Raw genomic sequence first — 23,894 nt, forward strand, 5'->3', positions numbered from 1 at the left:
AAAATTCCATGGACAGAGGAGCCTGGTGGGCTACAGTTCATGGGGTTACAAAGAGTTGGACATGACTGAGCGACACACAGTGTTGGTGACTGAAGGGTGATGCAAGAGGTTTGCAGTTCAACTTGGGATAAGGTGGGACCTGCCTACCAAGCAGGGGGAACTGGACCACAGTGATGGGTAGGTTTCAGTAAGCAAGGGATCCAGGTACAGAGCTGCCAGCTGGTGAGCTGGTGGGCCCCCCACCTGGATCCACCCCAGCCACGCGGGGGCCGGACTCTTCTCCTGCATCCCTGGGTAAGACCCAGCAACCAACGCTGCCCAACTAAATGCTATCCATCTGACACATGGATCACCTGCAAAACAGCTTTCACCAAATGAAAGCGGCTAGTCAGCCAATAAACAGAGCCAGGAGCAAAGCAAAGTGACTTGTCTTTATTAAACTTGAAGTCAACACTTTTCTATCCAATCTCCTTCATGGCCTATGTCACTTTGTCAGTTAAGTTAGTGTTAGTCACTCAGTCATGTCTGCCTCTCTTCGACCCCCTGGATTACAGCACTCCAGGCTTCCCTGTCCTTCACTATCTCCTGCAGTTTGCTCAATTCATGTCCACTGAGTTGATGATGCCAACCAACCATCTCATCCTCTGTCATCCCCTTCTCCTCCCGCCTTCAGTCTTTCCCAGCATCAGGGTCTTTTCCAATGAGTCGGCCCTCTGGAAAGCTTTCTTTCATTTCTATCCCTGGAAGATATAGTGAGAAGGTAGGCATCTACCTGCCATAAAGAGGGCCCTCATAAGAACTCAGCCACACTGGCACCCTGATTTCTGACTTCAGACCTCTAGAACCATGAGAAATACATTTCTGTTAAACCACCCAGTCTCTGGTTTTTTGTTATAGTGGCCCCAGCTACCAATTATTGCTGCTTTTCTTCCCTCTGCCCCAGACAATGAACCTCCTGAGAGCAGTCTCTCGTGAGTGGTGCTGTTTAGTAACCACAGGACTATTGGCCTTCACAAGTAGGAGGAAAAAACCAAGTAAATCTGTGAAATTACAAACGGGGTTCACGTCCTGGTTCGGTCCTAGAGCTGTCGTTCTCAGCTTGGCTGCACAAGGGTCACCCAGGGGTCCTGCAAACTCCTGATGTCCTGACTACACCTGGACCAATTAGGTAAGTTTCCAGGGATGAGGACCAGCATGCTAGCATTCAAAGCCCCTGGGGTGTCTGATATGCAGTCAGGAGGGGATCCAGCCCCCTAAAGCTAAGTGGGTGCAGTACTGAGGTCCTAAGTGTTAAGATGCTAAGTCCTTCCTCCTGTTGTGGGGCTGAGTGGTCAGCTGTATGGTATCTTGGGAGCAGGGTCGATGGGCCCAGAAGGTGGTGTACTGTTTCAACAAACCAAAACAAAACAGACAGCATCAGACTCATAAGAGCACTTTTTATTTCAGGCAAAGAAAAGTCTAGCTGAAAGGATTACAATTCCAAGCAATCAAAACCCCACCGTTAGAGGCACTATTCTGATTTTGTAAATTCAATTTAGAAAAGAGTATTTGGGTTGCATGTTCCCCAGTTCCCGAGACTAGAAGGGCGAAGGAAAACTGAAAAGATTTCTACTAATCTACTGATTCTGCTCTTTGGACCCGACACCAAGCTGGCTGAGCCCTCGATGACCCACCACTGAGGGACACAGGCCAAATTACGCTACATGTAAGAGAAGTGAGGTGGGAGACGGCAGGTCACCCGGGCAAGGGCAGGCACCTGCAGCTTCAAAACTCCTTCAAAACTCCTCGTGAAAGGGGTAATCCCTGTGGGAGGCACAGCTGTCAGGAGAAAATAGGAACACATTAGTCTTTCCTGGATGAGATTTCTACCGTAACCAACTTCAAATAGATAGAAGTGATGTCTTGAGTATTGTACATTAACGCATATACATGGAATCTAGAAAAATGGTACTGATGAACCTAGTAGAGAACGGACTTGTGGATACAGCAGAGGAAAGTGAGGGTGGAACGAATGGAGAAAGTAGCACTGACATATATATACACTATTATGTGTAAAACAAAGTCAGTGGGATCCCAGCCTGGTGCTCTGTGATGACCCGGAGGGCTGGAGTTGGGGGAGGGCAGGGAGCCTCGAGGAAAGGGATATATATACACACAAAATTATGACCGATTCCCCTTGGCGTACAGCAGAAACCAACACAAAATTGTAAAACGATTTTCCACCAATTAAAAAAAAAGGCAGACTCACAGATACAGAGAAGACATGGAGCAAGAGGCCACTGTCATCTCCAGAGGCCTCCCGGGACCAGTGGGAGCTGAAATGAACAACTAAAGATTTGCTATAGAGGCTGGACGTTGAGCTGGGGGTGGAAAGACACAGGAGTTGTTTGCCAAGGTTCACAGCCCTATGGCCTGTGTGGGAGGTATACAGTGTTGGAAAGCCTGGCTGGGAAGAGTGTGAAAGGCCCCAGGGTGAACCCTGCTTGGGGCAAATGACTCTTTCCCAACCCATTACACATCAGTGGTCTGCAGCAGCCGCCCTACCATACGCTGCGTCAGCAGCTGGAAGGGGAAAGGAAACTAAATGAATAATGAGCAGTTCTCAAAGGACAACAAGGATGGGACTTGGTGACTGATTCACTTCTCTCTTCTCTCTCCTTTGCCCACTAGCTCAAATAAGATTTTAATGTCTAAAGGGTCAGTGCCATTAACACATACAGGGACCTCAGAGAGGGCCAGTGGTAAACTCTGCCTGTGGCCACAGCGTGGCAGCCACACGCTCACAGGCAAGGGCTTGCCCCAAGGTCAGGCGAGAGCTGTTAATCAAGAAGCAAACCTGGGAACACCTGCCAGAGATGTGGGGGAACCACCAGGGGTGCCAGCTAGGATCTGGAGAGAGAGCAAGGGCTGGAAGGACAGCTAGCACCCGGGCCGGCCTGAGGGAACGCTCAAACTCTGCTTAGGAGAGTAAATGCCAGAGGGGACAGAGAAGAAACGGTGAGGTCAGACGATACAGTCACAGAGCAGGTTCTTAGTCTCCATGTAAAATGGGGAGAGTCTTCTTGAAAGCAGGAAATGTGTTTTAAACTTTGCTGAGTTAACATAGTGGTACAAAAAGGAAAAAACAAACAAAAAAAACCCAAACCCTACTTCCTTGTCATCTCCTTCCAAACTACCAATCAGAGGGAACACAAGGAACCAGCTCACGGCTACTGGAGGGGTCCAGGTGGCCCCACTATCAGAGCTGGGGTGCTGGGAGGGCCCCGAGCACAGCCTTCCACCAGAACCCTCTCACGAGTCCTTAAGGATAAAGAGTCACGGGGAAATTCTCCCAGGAAGGTGGGGCAGGGGCCACCTGGAATCATCCGGTTTCATATGAGCCACTCAACTTTGAAAAGTAAAAGTCAAAATACCTCAATGGGTGGGACAGGGCAGGAGGGAGGGGATATATATAGACACGTAGCTGGTTTACTTCCTTGTACAGCAGAAACTAATGTAATATTATGAAGCAACATACCCTAGTTAAAAAAAAAAAAAAAAGCAGCTGTCTGGCCCCTAGGTTACTGCAGGTTAGGCCACCAGTGCACAGGGCGAGGAGAGACCAGGGCAGGGCGCCGGGCATTTCCCCTGGGGCCGAGTGCGGCTCGGCTGACATGCCGTAAACGCTCGCTGCAGCACATGGAGGAGAAGGCCAGGTAACGTGAACAAGCCAGAGCTGCTGCCAGAGCAGGACCTGGGTGGGAAGGCCTCAGCAGTTATCCTTTCACCTGCACCCCTCCAGGGGATCTCCCGGGACTCACCTCACCAAGGCACAGGCCCTCCAGTCCCTGTTGAAGCTGAGCAAGGTGTTCATATCCTCCTTGTCCAGTTCAAAGTCAAAGACCTAAAAAGCAAACAAAATAGAAACCACAGCTCCCATGAAGCTCTGTAAACAGCTATCCAACACAGGTAGGGGCTTCCCTGGCGACTCAGTGGCGAAGAACCTGCCTGCCCACGCAGGAGACTCAGGTTCGATCCCTGGGTCGGGAAGATCCCCTGGAGAAGGAAATGGCAACCCACTCCCGGTATTCTTGTCTGGAGAATCCCATGGACAGAAGAGCCTGGTGGGCTACAGTCCATGGGGTTGCAGAACAGTTGGACATGACTTAGCAACTAAGCAACAAAATCCAACACAGAATATGAAAGCATATGATCAGCTCCAGGCAGGACCACTGGTGAGATGCTGCCTGCTGTGCGGAGGGGCAGGAAGGTAGACTAAATTCAGAGAAAGTTCATTACATGGCCACTCAGAACACACATGTTTTGCCTGGGTATATGAATAATGAAAACAGACCTTTCCCTTCCAGATCCTCCAGGCAAAATGATACTTTTTTTTTCTATTTAGTTCACTTCAAAACCTCTGCCCAGAGAATTCCCTGGCAGGCCAGTGATTAAGACTCTGTGCTTCCACTGCAGGGGGCCAGGGTTTGATACCAAGTCAGGAAGCTAAGATCCCACATGCTATGTGGCTTGGAAGCTTAAAAACGAGGGAAGGGGACGTATATATACCTATGGCTGATGTGTGGCAGAGACCAACACAATATTGTAAAGCAAGTATCCTCTGATTGGGCTTCCCTGATGGCTCAGATGGTAAAGAATCTGCTTGCAATGTGGGAGACCCAGGACCGATCCCTTGGTCGGGAAGATCCCCTGGAGAAGGGCATGGCTACCCACTCCAATATTCTTGCCTGGAAAATCCTATGGACAGAGGAATGTAGGAGGCTACTCTTCATTGGGTCGCAAAGGGTCAGTCACGGCTGAGTGACTAACACATCCTCCAATTAAAAGTAAATAGGTTTAAAAAATAAAAGTGGGTTTTAAAAAACAATTTTTTAATGAAAATGTGTCTTTTCCAACACTTTGAAAAAATAAAAGAAGAAACAAAAAAATCCATCTCTAGCAGGGTATGTGTTTCTCATACTATTTCACCACTTTATTCATCTTCCCCACCCTGCCCGGGCCCCAGGCGGCCAGCAGCTTGTGTTACAGCCGCAGCCCCTGGCCAGTGGAACAGGCGTGATCAGCTGCTTTCCCTGGAAACAGAGCCACAGGAACCAGGGCTTGGGTGAAGACCAAGAGCTGCTCGCCTCAGGGGCACTGGGACCCTCCTGGGGAGCTCGTCTCCTGGCCCGGCCCCCGACCCTGGTGCGGGAGGCAGGCAGGTGGGCGGGAGGGGCTGTGAGGTCAGAAGGCCTCCTCGGCTCTGGCAGGTGCTCAGGGAACCCGCACGGAACACCTCACTGGAGCCCTGCAAGGCCTCTCAGGCCCCGGAGCTGTCAGCACGGCAGTGTTTCCCGAGTGCTTACAAAGGTACCCGGTGCTGTCTGCATCTTATTTCATCTTCGTGATAACCCTTGTAATAAGTGACAGTTTCACAGATGGGGAACTGAGTCCTGATGCAAATCCAAGCAGCATCACTCAAGAGCAACATTTCTCGGGCAAATGACAAGTCCCTGAGAAGTCCCAGCGCAGGTGTGTGCATGTACGAGGCCCAGGGCTGCCCTGGCAGCACTGCCACCCATGAGGAACCAGTGTCCCGTGTCTACGGTGGGCTCCCTGCCCGAGAGGAGACGGCGGGGGGCCCACACATGACCATCCAGAGGCCCGGTGAAAAGCTGACCCCTCCACCACCGAGGGGACCCCGGGCCGACCAGCCAGGACTTACCTGGAAGTTCTCAGCAATACGTTCAGGTGTCACTGACTTGGGGATCACGATCAGGTTCCTCTGCATGGGGAATCGGATCAGCACCTGTGCAAAGAGATGCCAAGCGCGTACGTCCATCAGGAGCTCTGCACTTTCCACTCGCCCAACCTGACCCCCACCCCAGCCCACACCCAAAGAGAGAAACCCCAGAACTTCACAGTGAGGAGACCAGCTCAGGGGTAATGTCTCACGCAATATAAGGAGGAAGTGAGGTGCTCAGGTCCCAACCCCCAGCCCAGCTCCCAGCCTCTTTGTCTCTCTGTATGTTACTCCCTGTCTAGGAGCTCGCGCTAGCCTTTGGGAGCACACAGCCGAGCCCTTCTGCGAGCAGAGACGGGCTTTCCCAAACAGGGGCTAGTGTGGACCCTCGTGGTAGCCTTCAGAGGTAGCGGGGCAGGTCCGATCATCCCCAGCCCCACACAGTCTCCTAAGGCTCCTCTGTGCCCTTGCTACCACGCTTCCGGACCCAAGCCATACGTCTGGGGAGGGCTGACGGGAACCACCACGAATGCAGGAAGTTCTGGGAACAGTCACGACAGCCTGGAGACGGCCATACCTGGGCTGTGGTTTTATTGTGCTTGTCTGCAATCGCTTTGATCCTGGGGTCCTCCAGTATGGAAGGGTCCTCGGGCTTGGCCCTGGAGACAGACAGCAAGACGGTCTGCATGAGTGACCACCGTCACCACTGCTCAAGGCAGCCGTGACCCTAACCCTAAGGCCCATCGACCTCAGAGGGCGGCCCGCCAGTCTCCTCCTGATTCAGAGTTCAGCTACAAACTCACAACCCTTGGAAAAAGAGGAGGCATCCTGCTACTAGAAACGCCGACCAGGAAGCCCAACAGGAGGCTCCCGGGGAGGTCTGCCGATCACCTCGGAAGCATCCTCCTTGATGCTGGATTTTCCTTTTTCAGCCATTTCTAATCTCCGCCAATTGACAAGAGAACACGATCCCATGGAGACTCACCAGGGCCTGTCGGGAGAGCCGAGGGGACTATAGGCGGTCACCACAATGCCTTTGGAGTTGCAGTACTGGATTAACTTCTCCTGAGTGAGGTATGGGTGGCACTCAATCTGCAGATAAACACGGGAGGGTTGATGCTGACCCTGTGGGCACAGGCCACACCGGAAGTCTTCCCTGGCTAAGACCCCTCCCTCCAGACAGAAAGTTATGGGCAACCCGCATCCCATCTCCTGGATGGGCAGTGACAACTCTTGCTTCCCAGCTAGCGTTCTTGACATTAAGGATCCTAGTCCTGTTACCATGGCCAAGGGCCTCGAGGGTTTTTTCTGGCTTTGGCCACTTATCAACTGTGACAGGTCTGAGGATGTCAATGTCTGCACGCAACTCATCTCAAGACTCTGAGTCATCACAAGCCAGGCTCAAAACCCTTCTCTCCTGCAAGTTTCACTCTCGGATGTGACACCGTCTTTTCTGAGCCATAACTCAGGACTCTGCCAGCGCCCAGGGACCCGCCTCCGGGTGATGCGATTAACAAGGCACTGCTAGCATCTAAGGGTCACACAACAGTCTCCCACGCACACTAGCTTCCCTGCTGACATTACCTGGTTAACCGCCGGCTTGTATTTCAAGCCAGGTTTGTTTAAGATCTTCTCCACTTGGAGATGGTTGAAGTTGGAGACTCCAATAGCTTTCACCAGCCCTTCGTCCACCAGCTCTTCCATGGCCTAGAAACCAAAGAGGGTCTGCTTGCTGCTGACATGTGCCCAGAAGGACAAGGACCAGAAGCACCTCTTGCACCAGCCAGCTTAAACAGGTCATGCCTTTATTATTCAGTGCCAGCAAGTCAGATCTTTCGGAAGACAAGAGGCATTGAGACAAAAGCCAGGATGGCTTTAATGAAGCAGGAAGAGCTACAACAGTGACAGAGTAACAATCACGGGAAAAGAAACTGTGGAGCAGGTCATTCACGCCTGGTCCCTTACAAGGAGGCCGGGGAGCTGGCAAGAAAGGGAAGGCCAAGCCAGGGGCTGCCTTACCGTCCAGGTATCCACGAAATCTTTCTCACTGGGAATCACGTTGCCATCCTCATCCAATGGGAAGAAGTCTTTCCCAGGCTGCAGTAACAATCAAAAATAATCACAGACCTGCAGAGATCTGCTGGGGCAGATACACTGTGGAAAGCAAAGTTCTAAAACAATTGCTCTAAACTGCAACAGCTGTTTTCAGATGCTAATCAAGGGCAAATCCATGTCATTGGGAAAAAGAAATAGCAGACAGCTCCTGAAGCCTCCAGACCCCTTTTCTATCAGTCGGGTGGGCACTGACCATCGTGTGGAGATGGAGAATTCTCGGTCAGCGAGATGAAGCCTGCCGTGTATGGGGGTGTGTGGATAGGGGGGGACCCAGGGCCCATGTCCTGGCTGGACCCAAGCCTACAAAACCACCACCTGGCTGAGCCTCGCCAGCTTATTGTGAAAAAAAAAAAACAAAGGATGCAAGTCAGGCCTGGATACACCCCAGTGCAATAAAATAAGAGCTTCAGGGTAAAACCCGCATGCTTTCACACTGGCTGATGAAGCAGAAAACTGAGCCTGTGGCTAGAATGGAGGTTAAGGATGGAATAACTCTAGAGTTCTTGTGTGTTGAGAGGAAGGTTGTCGAGGTTTATCCTTCCACAGGATGTGTATGGAATACAGGAAAACGCATGCATTAAGTGCAGGGTGCGTGCATATATATGTGCGTGCGTGTGTGTGCGTGTGTGTATGTGAAGGTGCCTGAGGTGGTGGGGAGCCGTGGTAGCTGATGACGCCGCCTTATGGGAAGGAGTGTCACCTCAGCCTTTGTTCATAGTCGCAAAGGTTGAAGTTTACCCAATTACCAAATAACAAAGAGTGGTGCTCCTCCAACTCTGAAACGTGCGCGTGAGCCACCCTTGGTTTGGGTCAGAGGGCTGGGTGGGGCCCGAGGCGGACTTCTAACAAGCTCCAAGGCGAGGCCACTGCTGCTGGTCTAGGGACCACACCTCGAGTGCAGTGGCAGGGCCACACACAGAGGGTCTACCTGCTTGTGACCTGCTCACAGCGGAGGGCGATGCCACTGGAGACCCCTGAGCCCCTACCTTGAAGCCCGTGGGCCAGTGGATGAGGTAGAGGTCCAGGTAGTCCAGCTTCAGGTCGCTGAGCGTCTTCTGGCAGGCACCTTTCACCAGGTCCTTGTCGTGATACGTGCACCACAGCTGAAGCCGGGGAGGGAACACGTCTTAGCCCGCAGGCCAGGAGCCAGATGGCTCGGGGACAGGGGACTCGCTTTCTGCACCCCACAACCCACCCACTTCACCGTGACGCTGTCAATGGTGGGGACAGAGATTCCACTGCACACGTGAATCCTATTTCCCAAAGGAAGGGAGGATAATCAGGTCAAGGAACCCTTTCAGGAGGACCAAACTGAAGGCATAATATGGAATGGGCAGGTTGGCAAGCCAGCCCCAGGCCCTGAACATAGTTCTCAGGGCCTATTTTCCCACCAGGCTGGTCTTTGTGGGGCCAGCCTCACCCTCCCACCCAGTATATCTTGGGAACCATCAAGAGAGCTCAGTCTGCAGAGGGGAACCAAGTCCTATTATCAGAGGTAACCCTCTGGAAAGGGGGTGCCAACCCATAGCCTTGGCCTCATCAGCAAGGGCTCCAGCCAGTGGGTCCCAGTGGAATGACCATCCAACAGACAGGCACACATGGCCTTGGGTGTGGCCTTGAGTCACACATTTGCCCAGGAAGAACCGCCTGCTGGGTGATAACCCTAGCTGTGTTCAAAGACCCCAGGGTGCGGTCTTGGCCCCTAAACAGATGCTGCCCTGGATGAACATGGATGAGAACCCTCCCTTCAGGCTCCCCTGCGGGACGGGGTACCTTGCTGACGATGAAGAGGTCCTCACGCTTCACCACCTTCTCCTGCAGCTTTGCCTGGAGGGCCAAACCCACCTCATTCTCGTTCTGGTACACGTGGGCACAGTCAATGTGACGGTACCCAAGGTCAATCGCCACCTTCACAGCCTCCGTCACTTTGCCTGGAGGGGACTGAAAGAAATAGGAAATGGAAGGAATGGGGATAAGATCAAAAATGAAATAAAACACAGTCTGCACACAAGCCAGGAGGAAGGGAACCCAGGCTCCTCAGCGGCTCCTCTTCCTTCAAGGCCCGTAAAGCCAGGCCACCCAAGGTGAGATGCCACGGTGCTTCACTTTAGGAAAATCTGATCACCCTCTACTAGCAGCACAGATCACCTTAACTAGATGGGCCAAAGCCCCTAGCTTCCGTGTTTGTTCAGCATCTGTTGATTTACAAATCACTGTATAAACAATTCACTGTGGTGTTGGAAAAGACTCTTGAGAGTCCGTTGGACTGCAAGGAGATCCAACCAGTCCATCCTAAAGGAGATCAGTCCTGGGTGTTCATTGGAAGGACCGATGCTAAAGCTGAAGCTCCAATACTTTGGCCACCTGATGCGAAGAACTGACTCACTGGAAAAGATCCTGATGCTGGTAAAGACTGAAGGAGGAGAAGGGGACAACAGAGGATGAAATGGTTGGACAGCATCACCGACTTGATGGACATGAGTTTAAGCAACTCTGGGAGTTGGTGATGGACAGGAAAGCCTGGCGTGCTGCAGTCCATGGGTTGCAGAGTCAGACACGACTGAGCAACTGAACTGAACAAACAAAAGCCCACACTATCTCAATCTGTCAGGTTCCTAAGACAATGAGGGATACCACTGCTTTCAAACAACTCAAAATACTTCAAAACCACTGTTAAATAGTCACCCCAATTCCCGTTTGGTTCTCAAGTTCTGTCAGTGAACGCTTATGACTTATTTTCTCCTTCCACAGGTAGATTCTGGTATTAGTCATCACTTGTTTTTACGCAGTTTGGGGAGTATCAAAGTCATAAACGTGACTGCTGCAGGTTCAAAGGCCTGTGCTCAAATCTCACTGTGTAGGAATCTGCTTTAAGAGGTGGAGGTGGGAAGTGGCCGCTCAGAGGCATTTAGCGGAGAGAAAGGAGTTGACAGGAGTGGGAAATGGGAGCTGTGGAAGACCACCATGTGGTTCGTGGTCAGAGCTGCATAAAGACTGAACGCTGCCCCTGCTTGGACCACGTGTGTGTCTGGGTGAGCAGGAAGGCACAGCACCACCCCTGCATCCAGCGCCCAGCCTGACTGCGCACACACCCATCTCCACAACACTCCTGCTTGGACCAGAGAGGTGGAAAACAAACACATGTGCAGCGGACTGGTGGGTGAATAGGGCACATTCCTCCAGGGAGCTGGGGTAGAAAAGAATGAGCAGGGGAACTCCCCGGGGGCCATGAGCAGCTGCAGACATCTGCTGTTTTGATATCAGCTGTCGCCAACAGAGGAAGGCAGAGGAGCGCAGGACCGAGCCGTGAGCTCGCCCAGCTCGCTCTCCACCCCAGAGGGAGCAGGAGGGGGCAGATGGGCAATGCTGACCTCGGGTGTGACATCAGACATCTTCAGACGACCTGGCCATCTCCTAGGTCCCCGGAGGACCCAAGCTGTACCTGCGGTCTTCCCCATCCTTCACGGTGAAACGAACAGGGCAGGGAACCTCAGCGTGGCCAGAAATACCACGGTGTCCCTGGGGCCCCCTGGGCACTGCTGTCGCTGATGAGAGCAGGGCACACCCCTTCCCAGGAGAAAGCCAGGTGGTATACGGAGACCCAGGTTGGGGACTCTAGCACGCCATCAACTTTCTTCAGGCTTGAAGGTACCCTGGCTGGACTTTCTCTGTGGGGCCGTGTTCTGTACCAGCCTAGCAGCTCACCGCCCCCAACCCCAGGCAGAGGGCAGGCCCAGCCATGCACTGCATCTGCCACAGAGACTGGTCCAGGGCCCGAGACACGACCCCAGGCAGGCCCACGGGATTCCGTCTTTGGACTTCAGCAGGCACTCCCAGGACAAGATTTCATTCTGCTGGCGTCTCTGTGCGGGGAACACGTGTGCCAGGAGGTGCTAGATGGAAGTAGGGTTTGAGGGGCAGATGAAGAGCGGACGAGAGACAGCTCCTGGCCATATCCTTCATAGCCCTGGCTCTGGTACTCCTGACATCCTCTAAGTCAGTGACTCCCCACCCCCAGCACATTTTCTTTCCTGCTTAAGATTAAATTGGTTATTTGGTTCCTTGGGACCAAAAGAGCGCCGAGTAGGATAATCAAGGCTGCTGAACAATGGACCTAAAACTTTGAAAAAAAAAAACAACAACAAGTTCTTGTGATGCTTTTATAGAGGAGCCAAGGACAGAAATGACCTACAAGAGGTCAGCAAGAAGCTGTGGCTCCCCAACCCTTGCCCGGACAGAGAAGACTGATTAGCTGGAAAGCATGTGCTAAGAAGCTGAGTCCAAACTGCTTTCATAGGACAATGAGGAGCAGAAGCAAGGACTGTTGGGCATTTACAAATCCAATACGTACAAGCTGTGGCAACCCATAAGAGGACTCCAGCGAATGGATACTACATGCTGGCTTCCCCTTTCTGGAGACATCTTTGCAGTGATGGTGGGCGGGGGGAAGGCTGCCTGGGGCTACCGGCCCTGTGTGCAGTGGGGAAAACAACTCTCACCTGGGCTGTGTGGGCCCGGGCCAGCCTGGGGACAGGCATGTGGTTAGGAGAAGGCTTGTGCCAGGGCAGGTCCTGTCACAAACGGAACCTGACCCACGTGGTGTGCAGCGCTCAATGGCTCGGAGAGAAAGTAACAACAGCTCCCACTTATTATGGATCAGTCTTCACTAGTTTTAAGTGTATCACTGAATTGCATCTCCACCACAACCCTGGGTATCCGTGATCTCTGTGGATTAGGGAATGAAGGTGCGGAGTTTATGAAACTGGCCCATGATCGAGCAGTGAAAAAGAGATGCCGGGGTTCGAACCCTGGCACCAGGACCTGAGGGCCAGCCTTGGCTCAGAGGTCTGTCCTTGGAAGAAGGGAGACACTGGTCAGGGAGAGGACCAGTCACCTGGGCTTGGTAAACCATCCTCTGGGATGAAAATGTACCGGAATCCACAAACTACGTTCCGTACTAATTACCCAGAACCCTCCCCAGGAGGAGACTAAACTAACTTTCCTCATCACTAATGAAGCAGCCACTTAGAGATCTGATTGAAAAAAAATAAAAGGCTCAATAAACTTGGGAATGCCAACACATGATTACACCGTCTCCTCACCCCCTGGCCACACTGAAAACTGCAAACACAAGGCGGGGGTCCAGACTGAGACTTTGAAAAGAGGATAATCACGAAAATATGTTTCTATACATCTAACAGGAAATCCACAGAAAACCAGCAGGGGAAACACCCAAGTTATAAATAACCAAATTATACAAATCACATAGGTGAAATCATGTTTGAAATTCACTTCTGCCACTAATCTGCCCTGTGACTTGGGCACAGCTGCCCATGCCCATCCCCTCAGAACTTAGAGCTCTGAGCTTGAGCAGCAACTGGACAATGTTCTAGCTGATGGTACCAAGTGACGTCGCTGACACGTCTCTACCCCTGAGAGCCCCCCGTCAGTACCACAAACTGGGCCTATTTCCTTTTCACGTAACACTTCAGGCCAGGCAGTCCCAACTCGAATAATTACTATCCATGTCTCTCTCTCTCTCTCCTTTCCCTTTAAAACCCAATCATCTTCCGCTCTGCTTGGAGCTCCTGCTGCTGCTAAGTCGCTTCTGTCGTGTCCAACTCTGTGCGACCCCATAGACGGCAGCCCACCAGGCTCCCCCATCCCTGGGATTCTCCAGGCAAGAACACTGGAGACGGTTACCATTTCCTTCTCCAATGCATGGAAGTGAAAAGTTAAAGTGAAGTCGCTCAGTCGTGTCCGACTCTTAGCGACCCCATGGACTGCAGCCCACCAGGCTCCTCCATCCATGGGATTTTCCAGGCAAGGGTACTGGAGTGGGTCGCCAGTGCCTTCTCCTCGTGCTGCTAGGTACCTTAATATCCCCTCCCTCTATTCCCTCTGCAAGCCAGAAGCAAGCAAACAAACAACAAAAATACTACAGCTCCAAACGTGAAGAAGGGAATGGCAATCCATTCCAATATCCTTGCCTGGAGAATTCCATGGACAAAGGAACCTGGCAGGCTACAAAGTCCATGGGGTCGCAGAGTCAGACACAACTTAGCAACACACAGCTCCAAACAACAAAGGTTATAAAACAGTGTCATTGGTTTAAAAAAAAAAAACAACAAACAACAGGATCTCAGAGATTGAACCCTTTGTAGTTTTAACATGCAGATGTCTGGAAAGAGAAGACTGTGTTCTTTCTGACTTTTTAAAAATATTTTCTTCAGTTAGCAGGTATCACTTTTGTAATGAAGAAGGGGGATAGGAATAAAGGAAACTTCACTTTGAGGGGGGAAAAACCGGGGTAAGAAGTTTAACAGTGCGCTAATGATAAACTTGGAGCAAAAATAGGTAACCATAACTTTTGATGTAAACTTTGATTGATAAAACAAACAGGGCATCAACCTCTAAGGCCTTGAAATGTAACACGTCAGAGAAAAGTTGTCACTGAAAAGCATTGTTTAACCTCTTCGGATTAAACCAGCTTCACTTCAGAGAAGCTCAACCTACATTAAAAAAAAAACTAACCTTACTTTTTAATTATCAGTTTTGTTTAAAATACTAGTGATGTCATGACATAATTTTCTGCTTCTCATTGTATATAAAGCATTTCAACTACATGTATGCTAAACAGACATTTGTGACCTAATTTCTCAAAATGTATTCAACTTCCAGCTAATTTATTTACAATCTTCTGGAAGAGAAATTGGCAAACTTCTTCTGTTAAGTGGCCAGACAGAAAATATTTTAGGCCTTGTGGGCCAAACAGTCTCGTCACACCTGCTCAACTCTGCTGCTGCAAAAACAATATGTAAAGGAGTGAAATGTGTTCTAATAAAACTGCTTATAAAAATGGGCTGCGGTTTACTAACCCCTGGGGGTTGCTGGAAAAGCACACAAAGAAATGGGCAGTAGGTAACAGTCCCAGTCTTGATTTGTCCTATTTACAAATAACATTCTTGTTTGCAATTCATCACCTTAATAACCAAAACGTGAGACTTCCTTGAGAGTCAATAGTTAAGACTCTGCCCTTCCAATAAAGAGGCACTGGTTCGATCCCTGGTCAGGGAACTAAGATCCCACATGTCATGTGATACAGCCCAAAAGCAGACAAATAGAAACCCTCCCAAAACAAAACAACAAAAAGGTATCCTGATATTGAACGTAAAGGTACTCTGGAGACTGAAAGGGTTTATACCCTGCTCCAATTTAATCAATGGACAATAAGGTCTGGGGAAACCTGAGCAAGCTGGGCCAGCTTGCCTGTCCTGTGCTTACACACAATGCCCGTATCCGACGGTTTTGTACCAAGACGACTTCAAATCTGCCACTCATAAGACTCCAATAGAATAAGCATCTGGGAGAATCCAGAGAATGACAACAATGTCCAGTTCTTCACCTCAACAGGGGAGCTTTTATTGCTTGGTGCAGATAAGCCAACCTCATTTGGCTCATGTTCAATTACGTCCAAATCTACAGTTTAATAACGTAAACCACAATTTCATATGATAAAGAGCAGACTGCTGAAGAAGGATCTTTTTTGTTGCCTTATCACATGAAAACAGTCCACTGTGGCTATTTTTTTCCACCAAAGCTCACAACCAGGTTTGGCCACAAACACAAACCAACAAGAAAACTGAGATTAACTTTCACTCGGTGTGAATCCAGCTGTCCTAAATTATACCACTGTCTCCACTTGGTTGCAATGGGGGTGGCCCAGGGCTGGCCCTGCGCAGGCTGGACTTATTTAAGTATCTTTGCTCTTGAAGAGCTGCAGGTGGAGGCCTGCAGGGAGATGAAGCAGGTGAACAGAAAGACAAGCTACTGGTTTAGCTCCGACTCTTCTAGCCCGGGATCCCAGGCCATCAAGAGCTTGGCCTGAGTTCTTTCTCAGCATTTTCTCCTAAAGGAAGTGTTCTCAACCTCAAAGAGGCAAAAACTAAAGCACTTAGCTTATAAAATGTTCTGTGGCCTGTCAAAGGGTCACAGGACACACACAGATGTACCGTCTATCTGTGATGTTGAATTTTCATTGGGTGGGGGACATTTAGGGGGAAATGTCTCAAAGGCTCGTGGGTGCGGGTAGAAGACAATGGAAAAGCAGCAGAGAAAAGAGATCTCCATTCCTAGGCTTGGAGCATGCAGGTGAATTACGGCCATTTACCATCAACAAGTTTTCAGCTAGTTTCAAACATTTATCAGCAACAGGACATTGGTCAGCATCAGAAGTAATCTGTTTCAGCCACTTCCTGGGAATACAATGCCCGTGGCTTATTTACTGTCCACTGGGGAAGGCAAGCCTGCCAAGGGGAAATGGCCTCTAAGCCAAATGGGCTTGGAGATCAAGATGTTCTCCCAGTGGGCTGAAACCTTCACCTCCAAGGAGAGGAGGGGGAGTCCGAGGACCTTCAAAGTAACTGACTGGAGACTCCCAGAGCCCTGCCAAGGGTCTGAAGGATACAATACAGCCACCATGATGTGGAAGACCCATGGGAACCAGGAACTGCCCCCACTCTCAGGGCCTCCCCCAGTTCTCACAAAGATAAGCAAATGGTATTTAGGTCACCCCATTTTTGTCCAGCATCTGTGAGAATATATATTTTACACATACAGGGGAAAGGTATCAAACACTATTCATATACTTTTCCTTATAAAGAGGGAAATCTACTCCAAGCCCATACTTAAACCATTTATTTCCCCGTCACCTCCCCTATCATGCCTCTACACGGTTCCAAACAACTTCAACTCCTCACCCACTCCCCCAAATCTGAAATTATCTTACTTCTTCGTATTAATTCGACATGTTATCCTTAGGATACCTATCATTTACCAGTCTGTGAACAGTTCCGTAAACAGTTTGTGACCAAGTCAGATGCTACCCTTACACTCAACGAACTTACTCAAGTGAATGATCTAAACGTACAGATTTATAGAGCTATCTTAACTAAATATACAGCTTTGGGGGTAGGTTTTAAGAGCTCAAGCAAATGATTTAAAGCTGTAGTTTTAAATCAACTTTTACTCCTTATTTACCCCCAGAGTACTGATTTTGAAACAATGGACCTTAAGTCCCAATTTTTGAAGCCACAAACTTATAAGGCTCAGTGAGGTGGTGGTTTTGTTCCAGTGACACGTGTATGTCTGTGTGCTGCCTCAGAAATTGTAATTTGCCACTGCCAAGAAAGTGTCTGTTCACATCCATTCCAAGAGAATAACCTGCGACAGACCGAATTTAACTTGGTACAATGGCCATAATTCAATTACACCCTTAGAGCCACCACTGGCCTTTTGGAAGGAAACACAAGGCACAGATAATTCCGATTCCTTTGTCCGAGAAACACTTTGAGTGAGAGGCAACTCCGCGACAGTGAATGTTTACAAGATTCCAGCTGCTGACTTTAGGGTAGAGATAAATACAATCCTGTCTCTTTCAGACCATTTCAAGGTGCCCTTAATCTCTACGGTCTTTTCTTTCCTTGTCAGTGTGCAAATGGCCAATGCCCAGTCCTATATTTAAAGTTCCTGGAAAACCCGAGTCACAGCCGTGGAACGTAATGTACAAAATACTCCAAGCTAACTTACAAGCGGTTTAAAAATTGGGGGTTTTGCTTCGGCTCCCGTAACATCACTCACTGCTCCCCAACTGTCAAATACTCAAGACTACCATTTTTACTCCTAACCTTTTCCTGGGGACGCTGTGAAGTGCTTCCAGCGGTGCCGAGGTTTCCGGAGGCAGTTTTAACTACCGATGCCAGCCCGCAGTTTCGCATGGGTGGGAACCTCCCCCCAACCACCCGCACCCCCGTAGATTCCTTCGTCCAGAACAGGACACTCCGAGGGGGGACGCCGGCCTCCGGGAGTTCAGCGACCCGCGCGTTTCGGGACAGAGTAAATAGAAAGGTCCTGGGCACACTCGTGCCGCCTAATTCAATTACTTGCAGACTCCAGGCTTACCTTGGGATGCTTGTTCCTGAGGGAGCAAAGTCGGAAACGGTTAAGGACCAGCTATTTCGAAGAAAGGCAAAAGGCGCGGGCGCCCGCAGGTGCGGTTAGGCGAGGGACGCCGGCGCCCCACGCCCCTTTTTGCTCCATCTCCGGGAACGCCCCTCCCCGACCTCCATCCACCGAGCCACAGCGACGGAGACTCGGGAAAATTTCCCTTCGATCGGCGCCCCCTAGTTGTCTTTCCAGCTGAGATCGGATTCCAGCGGATCGCAAGCACGAGGGGTTATGGGGTCGGCCACCCGCGAGCCATTCTCAAGCACCCCTTCCCCACCCCACCCCACCGTAAGTCCCCCGGTCCGAGACCGAGGCAAGCGCCCCGCCCGCCTCAGCGCCCGGGCTCCCGAACCGCAGGTCCAGATCCTGCCGGGACCCGACCAGCCCGAGCGTGGCTCCCTCGAGGCCTGGCGTCCGCCGCGGGGGCCACTGCTCAGGGTCACTCTCGGTCCCTTCCCGTCCCAGGCCGCGCCGAGCACTTAAGTGAGCCCCGGAGCACGTTCGCCAGGGCACCTACCTTCCAGGTGCCCAGCCCCAAGATAGGCATCTTGGCGCCGGTGTAGAGCACGATGTGGTTGGCCATGACTGCTTGAGCTCCGCTGACCGGGATCAGAGAACGGTGCAGAGGTGGCTCAGCGCGGTTCTTTAAATAGCCGGTGAGGCAGGCCGAAGGGGCGGGTATGATGGGCGTCTGGCTCGGCAAGCGCGGCTTCTGATTGGCCGTCCCGACAATCTGATGCCGCGCGTCTGTTAGCCCGGGGGGCTCTGCGAGGAAGCGCCTCCTACTAGGTCCTAGCGGCACCGGATTCCTTTTAAGTGGGCAGTTTACCCACACCCCCACGCGGCGCCCCGAGCACCGCCAGCAGCTGTGACACGTGGAAACGCGAATGCTTAGCAAAAGTAACAGAATTCCCATAAATAATAGCCCGGGAAGGAATTTTGTTTTTTTGTTTTTTTGTTTTTTTTTTTTTGAGAGCGCTGAAGGATAAGTTTATTGTTCAGGCCCAGTAGCATGTTTTTTTGGGAATTTGACCAAAGCCAGGACTTTACTTTGTAGGAACACACTGATGAGATGGTTGGATGGCATCACCAACTCAACAGACATGAGTTTGAGTAAACTCCAGGAGTTGGCGGTGGACAAGGAGGCCTGGCGTGCTGCAGTTCATGGGGTCGCCAAGAGTCGGATATGGTTGAGCCACTAAACTGAACTGACTACTACTGCTGGCGTTTAGCGCCCTTTGCTTACTAAGGTGCACGCCAGAGAAATGGTTTGCAGTCTTGTTGCAGAACATCAACTTGAGATTTGGGTTTATCTAGGAGAAGGCAATGGCAACCCACTCCAGAACTCTTGCCTGGAAAATCCCATGGACAGAGGAGCTTGGTAGGCTGCAGTCCATGGGGTCGCCAAGAGTTGGACACGACTGGGCAACTTCACTTTCACTTTTCACTTTTCATGCATTGGAGAAGGAAATGGCAACCCACTCCAGTGTTCTTGCCTGGAGAATCCCAGGGACGGGGGAGCCTGGTGGGCTGCTATCTATGGGGTCGCACAGAGTCGACAGGACTGCAGTGACTTAGCAGCAGCAGCATGTATGTAACCTCCTAGGGCTATCTTCACACTCCGCCCTAGATGTGAGCTGCTTGTGACACTGAAGGTGATTCAGCAACCTTTTCTCCTAGTGCCAGCCTCTCTTGAGGTTAGGAATCCCTGATGAGCTTAATGCAAAACACGCAGAGGACATTGAGTCTTTAGAAAGTAAGACTCTACGGAAGCAGCACATTTCATACACAGTCATTTAGCAAAGCTCTCTAGATGATTAAGACAGAAACCCACAAAAGAAAAGTTAACTTTAATATTGTAGCTTCAAGTATGCCAAATTAGGAGGAGTTAGATGAATTGGGCTTCCCAGGTGGCGCTAGTGCAATGGCACCCCACTCCAGTACTCTTGCCTGGAAAATCCCATGGATGGAGGGAACCTGGTAGGCTGCAGTCCATGGGGTCGCTAAGAGTTAGACACTACTGAGTGACTTCACTTTCACACATTGGAGAAGGAAATGGTAACCCACTCCAGTGTTCTTGCCTGGAGAATCCCAGGGACGGGGGAGCCCGGTGGGCTGCCGTCTATGGGGTCACACAGAGGTAAAGAAATTGCCTGCAATGCAGGAGACAAAAAAGATGTGGATTCAGTCCCTGGGTGGGGAGGAACCCCTGGAGGAGGTCATGGGAACCCGCTCCAGTATTCTTGTCTGGAGAATCCCATGGACAGAGGAGCCTAGTAGGCTATAGTCCATAGGGTCGCAAAGAGTTGGACATGACTGAAGGGACTTAGCAGCAGCCGCTGCAGCAGCAGGTAATGAGTTAATCAGTCCTAATTGGCAGTCCTAACACATTCTTTCCCAAGATAACCAAAGGAAAGTTGCTGAAAGAGCTTTGTGGACAATTTTGGTTTCTTTGAACAACCCCTTTCCATGATACTGTACTCTACTTCAAACTTGCTCTTTCTGCTTTATCTCCCTTTAATATTTCCTCTAATTATGTGAGATCGGGAACTACATTTGCCTGGGGATGACTCAGAACCCAGACCTCTCTAAATTCCATTCTGGTGATTTTCCTTTCAGTGCCTTCTAAAAAGTGCCCTCCCCTCAGGAGAAAATTTGTACAAAACAGACTAGGCCAGAGATTTTTCCATTTGACTTTTATAAAAACTGTTGTGGGTAGGCAAATTCTGATACTATTTGCCCCCTAATAATAGCAATTTAATTTGAGCCCTACAGCTAGGAACCTGGTTTGTGGTAAAATAGCAGTAGTGACACCACTCTTCATGCATAAATCTCTGTGGGCATAGAGGTTGCTGTCCTAAGGGCTAGTCTCATAGAGAAATTATACACCTTGAGTGAGCAGGTTGGTATACACAGAAGGGTCATCTGTTAGGGACATACATTCAATATGAATGGCTTGTTGTTGTTGCTTTGATGAGTGAGTTTAACAGTTGACTGCGTGAAGGCATAACTAGCTAAAAATGGAATATTCTGACTGGGCTAGCAAATGTAAAAAGTCAGACCTGTGGATCTTCTATAGCAAATAGCAGTACTATAGCGGGGACATACTGTTGTTATAGTCACTTTACTGCTCTGTTACTTCTGTAATCTTTGTAAAATGCTCTTGTGCACATATCAAAATTATGCTTTAAAAAAACCGTCAATGGAATTCTTCTGAGAAACCTTCTAGCAATTCCTAGCAAGAGCAATAAGAACCTTAAAGGACTCTAAACCAATAATCCTGTCATGAGAACCAGTGATCTCTTTCTGAGGGAATAATTTAGAAGGAAAACACACATACATGCACACAGACACCTTACTATAGGTATAGAGCTAGGACTGGGCAAGTGAGATACTTAGGTGAAAAATTGCAGCCTGAATGTGGATACTTCCTTAAATTTTATACCTTTGGCACTTCACTTGAATCACCCTAGTCCACACACACACACACACACACACATACACCACATGTATGTTTGAAAAACAATTCAATACACATAATGGAAAACTATAAATGTCCAACAATAACAGGAGACAAGGTGTAACCGTGAAGGGAAGACAGCGGCTTTCCTGGTAGCTCAGTGGTAAAGAATCCACCTCGCAATGCAAGCGACCCTGGTTCAGTCCCCGGTCGGGGAAGATCCCACATGCCTCGGAGCAGTTAAGACCTAAGCCCATGTGTGTGCCGCAACTACTGAGCCTGTGCTCTGGAGTTGAACTGCCACAAGTGCTGAGCCTGAGAGCCGCAACTACGGAAGCCCACACACCCAGAGTCTGTGCCCTGCAGCAAGAGAAGCCACCGTGATGAGAAGCCCACGCACGGCAACAAAGAGTAGCCCCAGCTGTCTGCAACTAGGGAAAGCCCACGTGGAGCAACGAAGACCCACCACAGCCAAACAATAAAATTAATAAATCTTTTTAAAAAAATGAATGAAGACAATCTAGACATACAGAAAAATATATACGAAATAACCCTAAGGTTACCATAGAAAACAAAGTCATAGATAGGACATGGTTTCTAACATGAAAAAAACAACATGTGACATATGGATAAAGTTAGGAAGAAGCCGAAAGTAAGGGTAATACTGTTTGTCAGATTATTTAATTAATAAACATTTTTTTTTTTTGCAATTAAAAGACAATTTCCTATTAACTGTCCAATTCCTGTAAGATAAGACTTAAACTCTTTAGCTTGGCATTCAAGGTCCTGTGAAATCTGGTATAACTCTGTAAATACATGAGAAACTACCAAATTGTACACTTAAAATGGTGAATGTTATGGCGTGTGCATTGTATCTATGTAAAGCTGTGGTGAAGGGAGGCAGTAGGCTCTAGTCACACAATCCCTCAAGGACCCAGGCTAGAGGTTCCACCACCCTGGTTCACAGATTGCCCCAACCCAAGTCTTCAGGGTTTGCCTCAGGAGAGTCAAAGAGCACTGAAGAGTCACAAATGAGTGATGAATTGTTTAGGCCTGGAAGTGGCACACGTCACTTCCATCTACAATCTTGGCCAGACCTAGTTGCAAGGTCCTGCCTGTCTTCACTGAGATGAGCAAGTGTCATCTTGTGTGCAGAGGAGAACAGAATACAGTAGAATATAGTAATCAACAAAGTGTATTCCACGAGGACAAATAGCTATTGAGCCCAAATTATGTCTCAGCACTGCTTCAGTCACTTTGTGAGTGCATACGTGTGTGCTAAATCGCTTCAGTTGTGTCTGACTCTGTGACCCTATGAACTGCAGCCCGCCAGACTCCTCTGTCTATGGGATTCACCAGGCAAAAGTACTAAAGTGGGTTGCCATGCCCTCCTCCAGGGGATCTTCCTGTCCCAGGGGTCATACATTATATGCAGGTTCTGCTGCTGACAGGAATAATATAATAGCTAATTTCTGTGCCTGGCATTATTCTACATTGTATGGATTAAATCATTTAATCTTCACAACTACTCTTTGCAGTGGGTAGTATTAGTCATTGATTTTACACATGAGGAAACTGAGGCACAGAGAAGGGGAAAAAATATTGCTAAGGTCTCATAGCAAGTTGAGAGCTTCCCAGGAGGCGCTTGTGGTAAAGAATCTGCCTGCCAACGCAGGAGACACAAGAGACGATGAGGGTTTGATCCCTGGGTCCAGAAGATCCCCTGGAGGAGGAAATGGCAACCTATTCCAATATTCCTGCCTGAAAATTCCCATGGACAGAGGAACCTGGAGGGCTTCAGTCCACGGACTCACAGAGTCTGGCATGACTAAGCACGAACATATAACAAGTGGCATGGTCAAGATTTAAAGCCAAGGAGTTTGACTATAGCGCCTGAACTCTTCACTGACACATGGGGGGCTTTCAAGTCATTTTACTGTGACTCACAGTAAGGAATAGATTACATTTGTTGACTGAAAAAAAAATGCACAACCTAAAAGTTGAGAATTATGTTTTATTTGGCAGACTTCATAAGGATTTAAGCCTGAGAGTCAACCTCTTAGATTGCCCTGAGGGACTTTTCCTAAGGGAGAAGCTAGCATACTTAGGAGTTTTTGCAACAAAGATCAGATAGAGGGATCAGCAAAAGATTACTGTTAATTAAAGGAAACCAGGTATCTCAAGTTAAGGAATTTAGCGATTTTCTTTGTATGGGAAGATGCAAGAGTCCGGCTCATTGAAATCATTCCTTTGATATGCACCTCAGCTATCTAAGGTCAGTACCCTGGTTTTTTTCCATCCTGAATCCCTTCAAGGTACACCGTTGAGGGATGGCTGCGGGGGCTGATGGCTTGCTGGTCACAAATTCTTTTTTTTTTTTTTTTTTAATCTATATGGCAGGTGAAACAGCGGACATATATGTATATATAACAGAAACAAAAGACCTACAAAAAATTTCATCCTTATTATGTGTGGCATACTCTGATAGTGCATATTGTTTTATTTTTCTAGTATTGATTGCAACCATGATTCACTCCCAGTTCCGTGATGAATGATTTTCTGATCCACTCTTGGGTCCTGGTCTCCAGTTTG

General features: G+C 49.4%; 1 protein-coding gene across 2 annotated transcripts; it reads right to left on the reverse strand.

Moving 5' to 3' along the window:
* Positions 1-1,416: 1,416 nt before the first annotated feature.
* Positions 1,417-18,517, reverse strand: AKR1B1 (aldo-keto reductase family 1 member B). 2 transcript variants are annotated; one of them, XM_043463752.1, is made up of 10 exons: positions 18,360-18,517; positions 9,611-9,778; positions 8,824-8,940; positions 7,742-7,819; positions 7,307-7,429; positions 6,708-6,814; positions 6,300-6,381; positions 5,705-5,788; positions 3,801-3,883; positions 1,417-1,818 (listed from the first exon to the last, which is right to left on the reverse strand). In XM_043463752.1, exons 1-10 carry the CDS (start codon positions 18,423-18,425, stop codon positions 1,776-1,778), a joined length of 951 nt encoding a protein of 316 aa, XP_043319687.1. In that variant the 5' UTR covers positions 18,426-18,517; the 3' UTR covers positions 1,417-1,775. The 2 variants fall into 2 exon arrangements, with proteins under 2 accessions (XP_043319687.1, XP_043319688.1); XM_043463753.1 differs by lacking the exon at positions 18,360-18,517 and adding an exon at positions 17,798-17,925.
* Positions 18,518-23,894: the final 5,377 nt, after the last annotated feature.

This window comes from Cervus canadensis, chromosome 3 (genome assembly GCF_019320065.1).
Source record: "Cervus canadensis isolate Bull #8, Minnesota chromosome 3, ASM1932006v1, whole genome shotgun sequence".
NCBI lineage: Eukaryota > Metazoa > Chordata > Mammalia > Artiodactyla > Cervidae > Cervus > Cervus canadensis.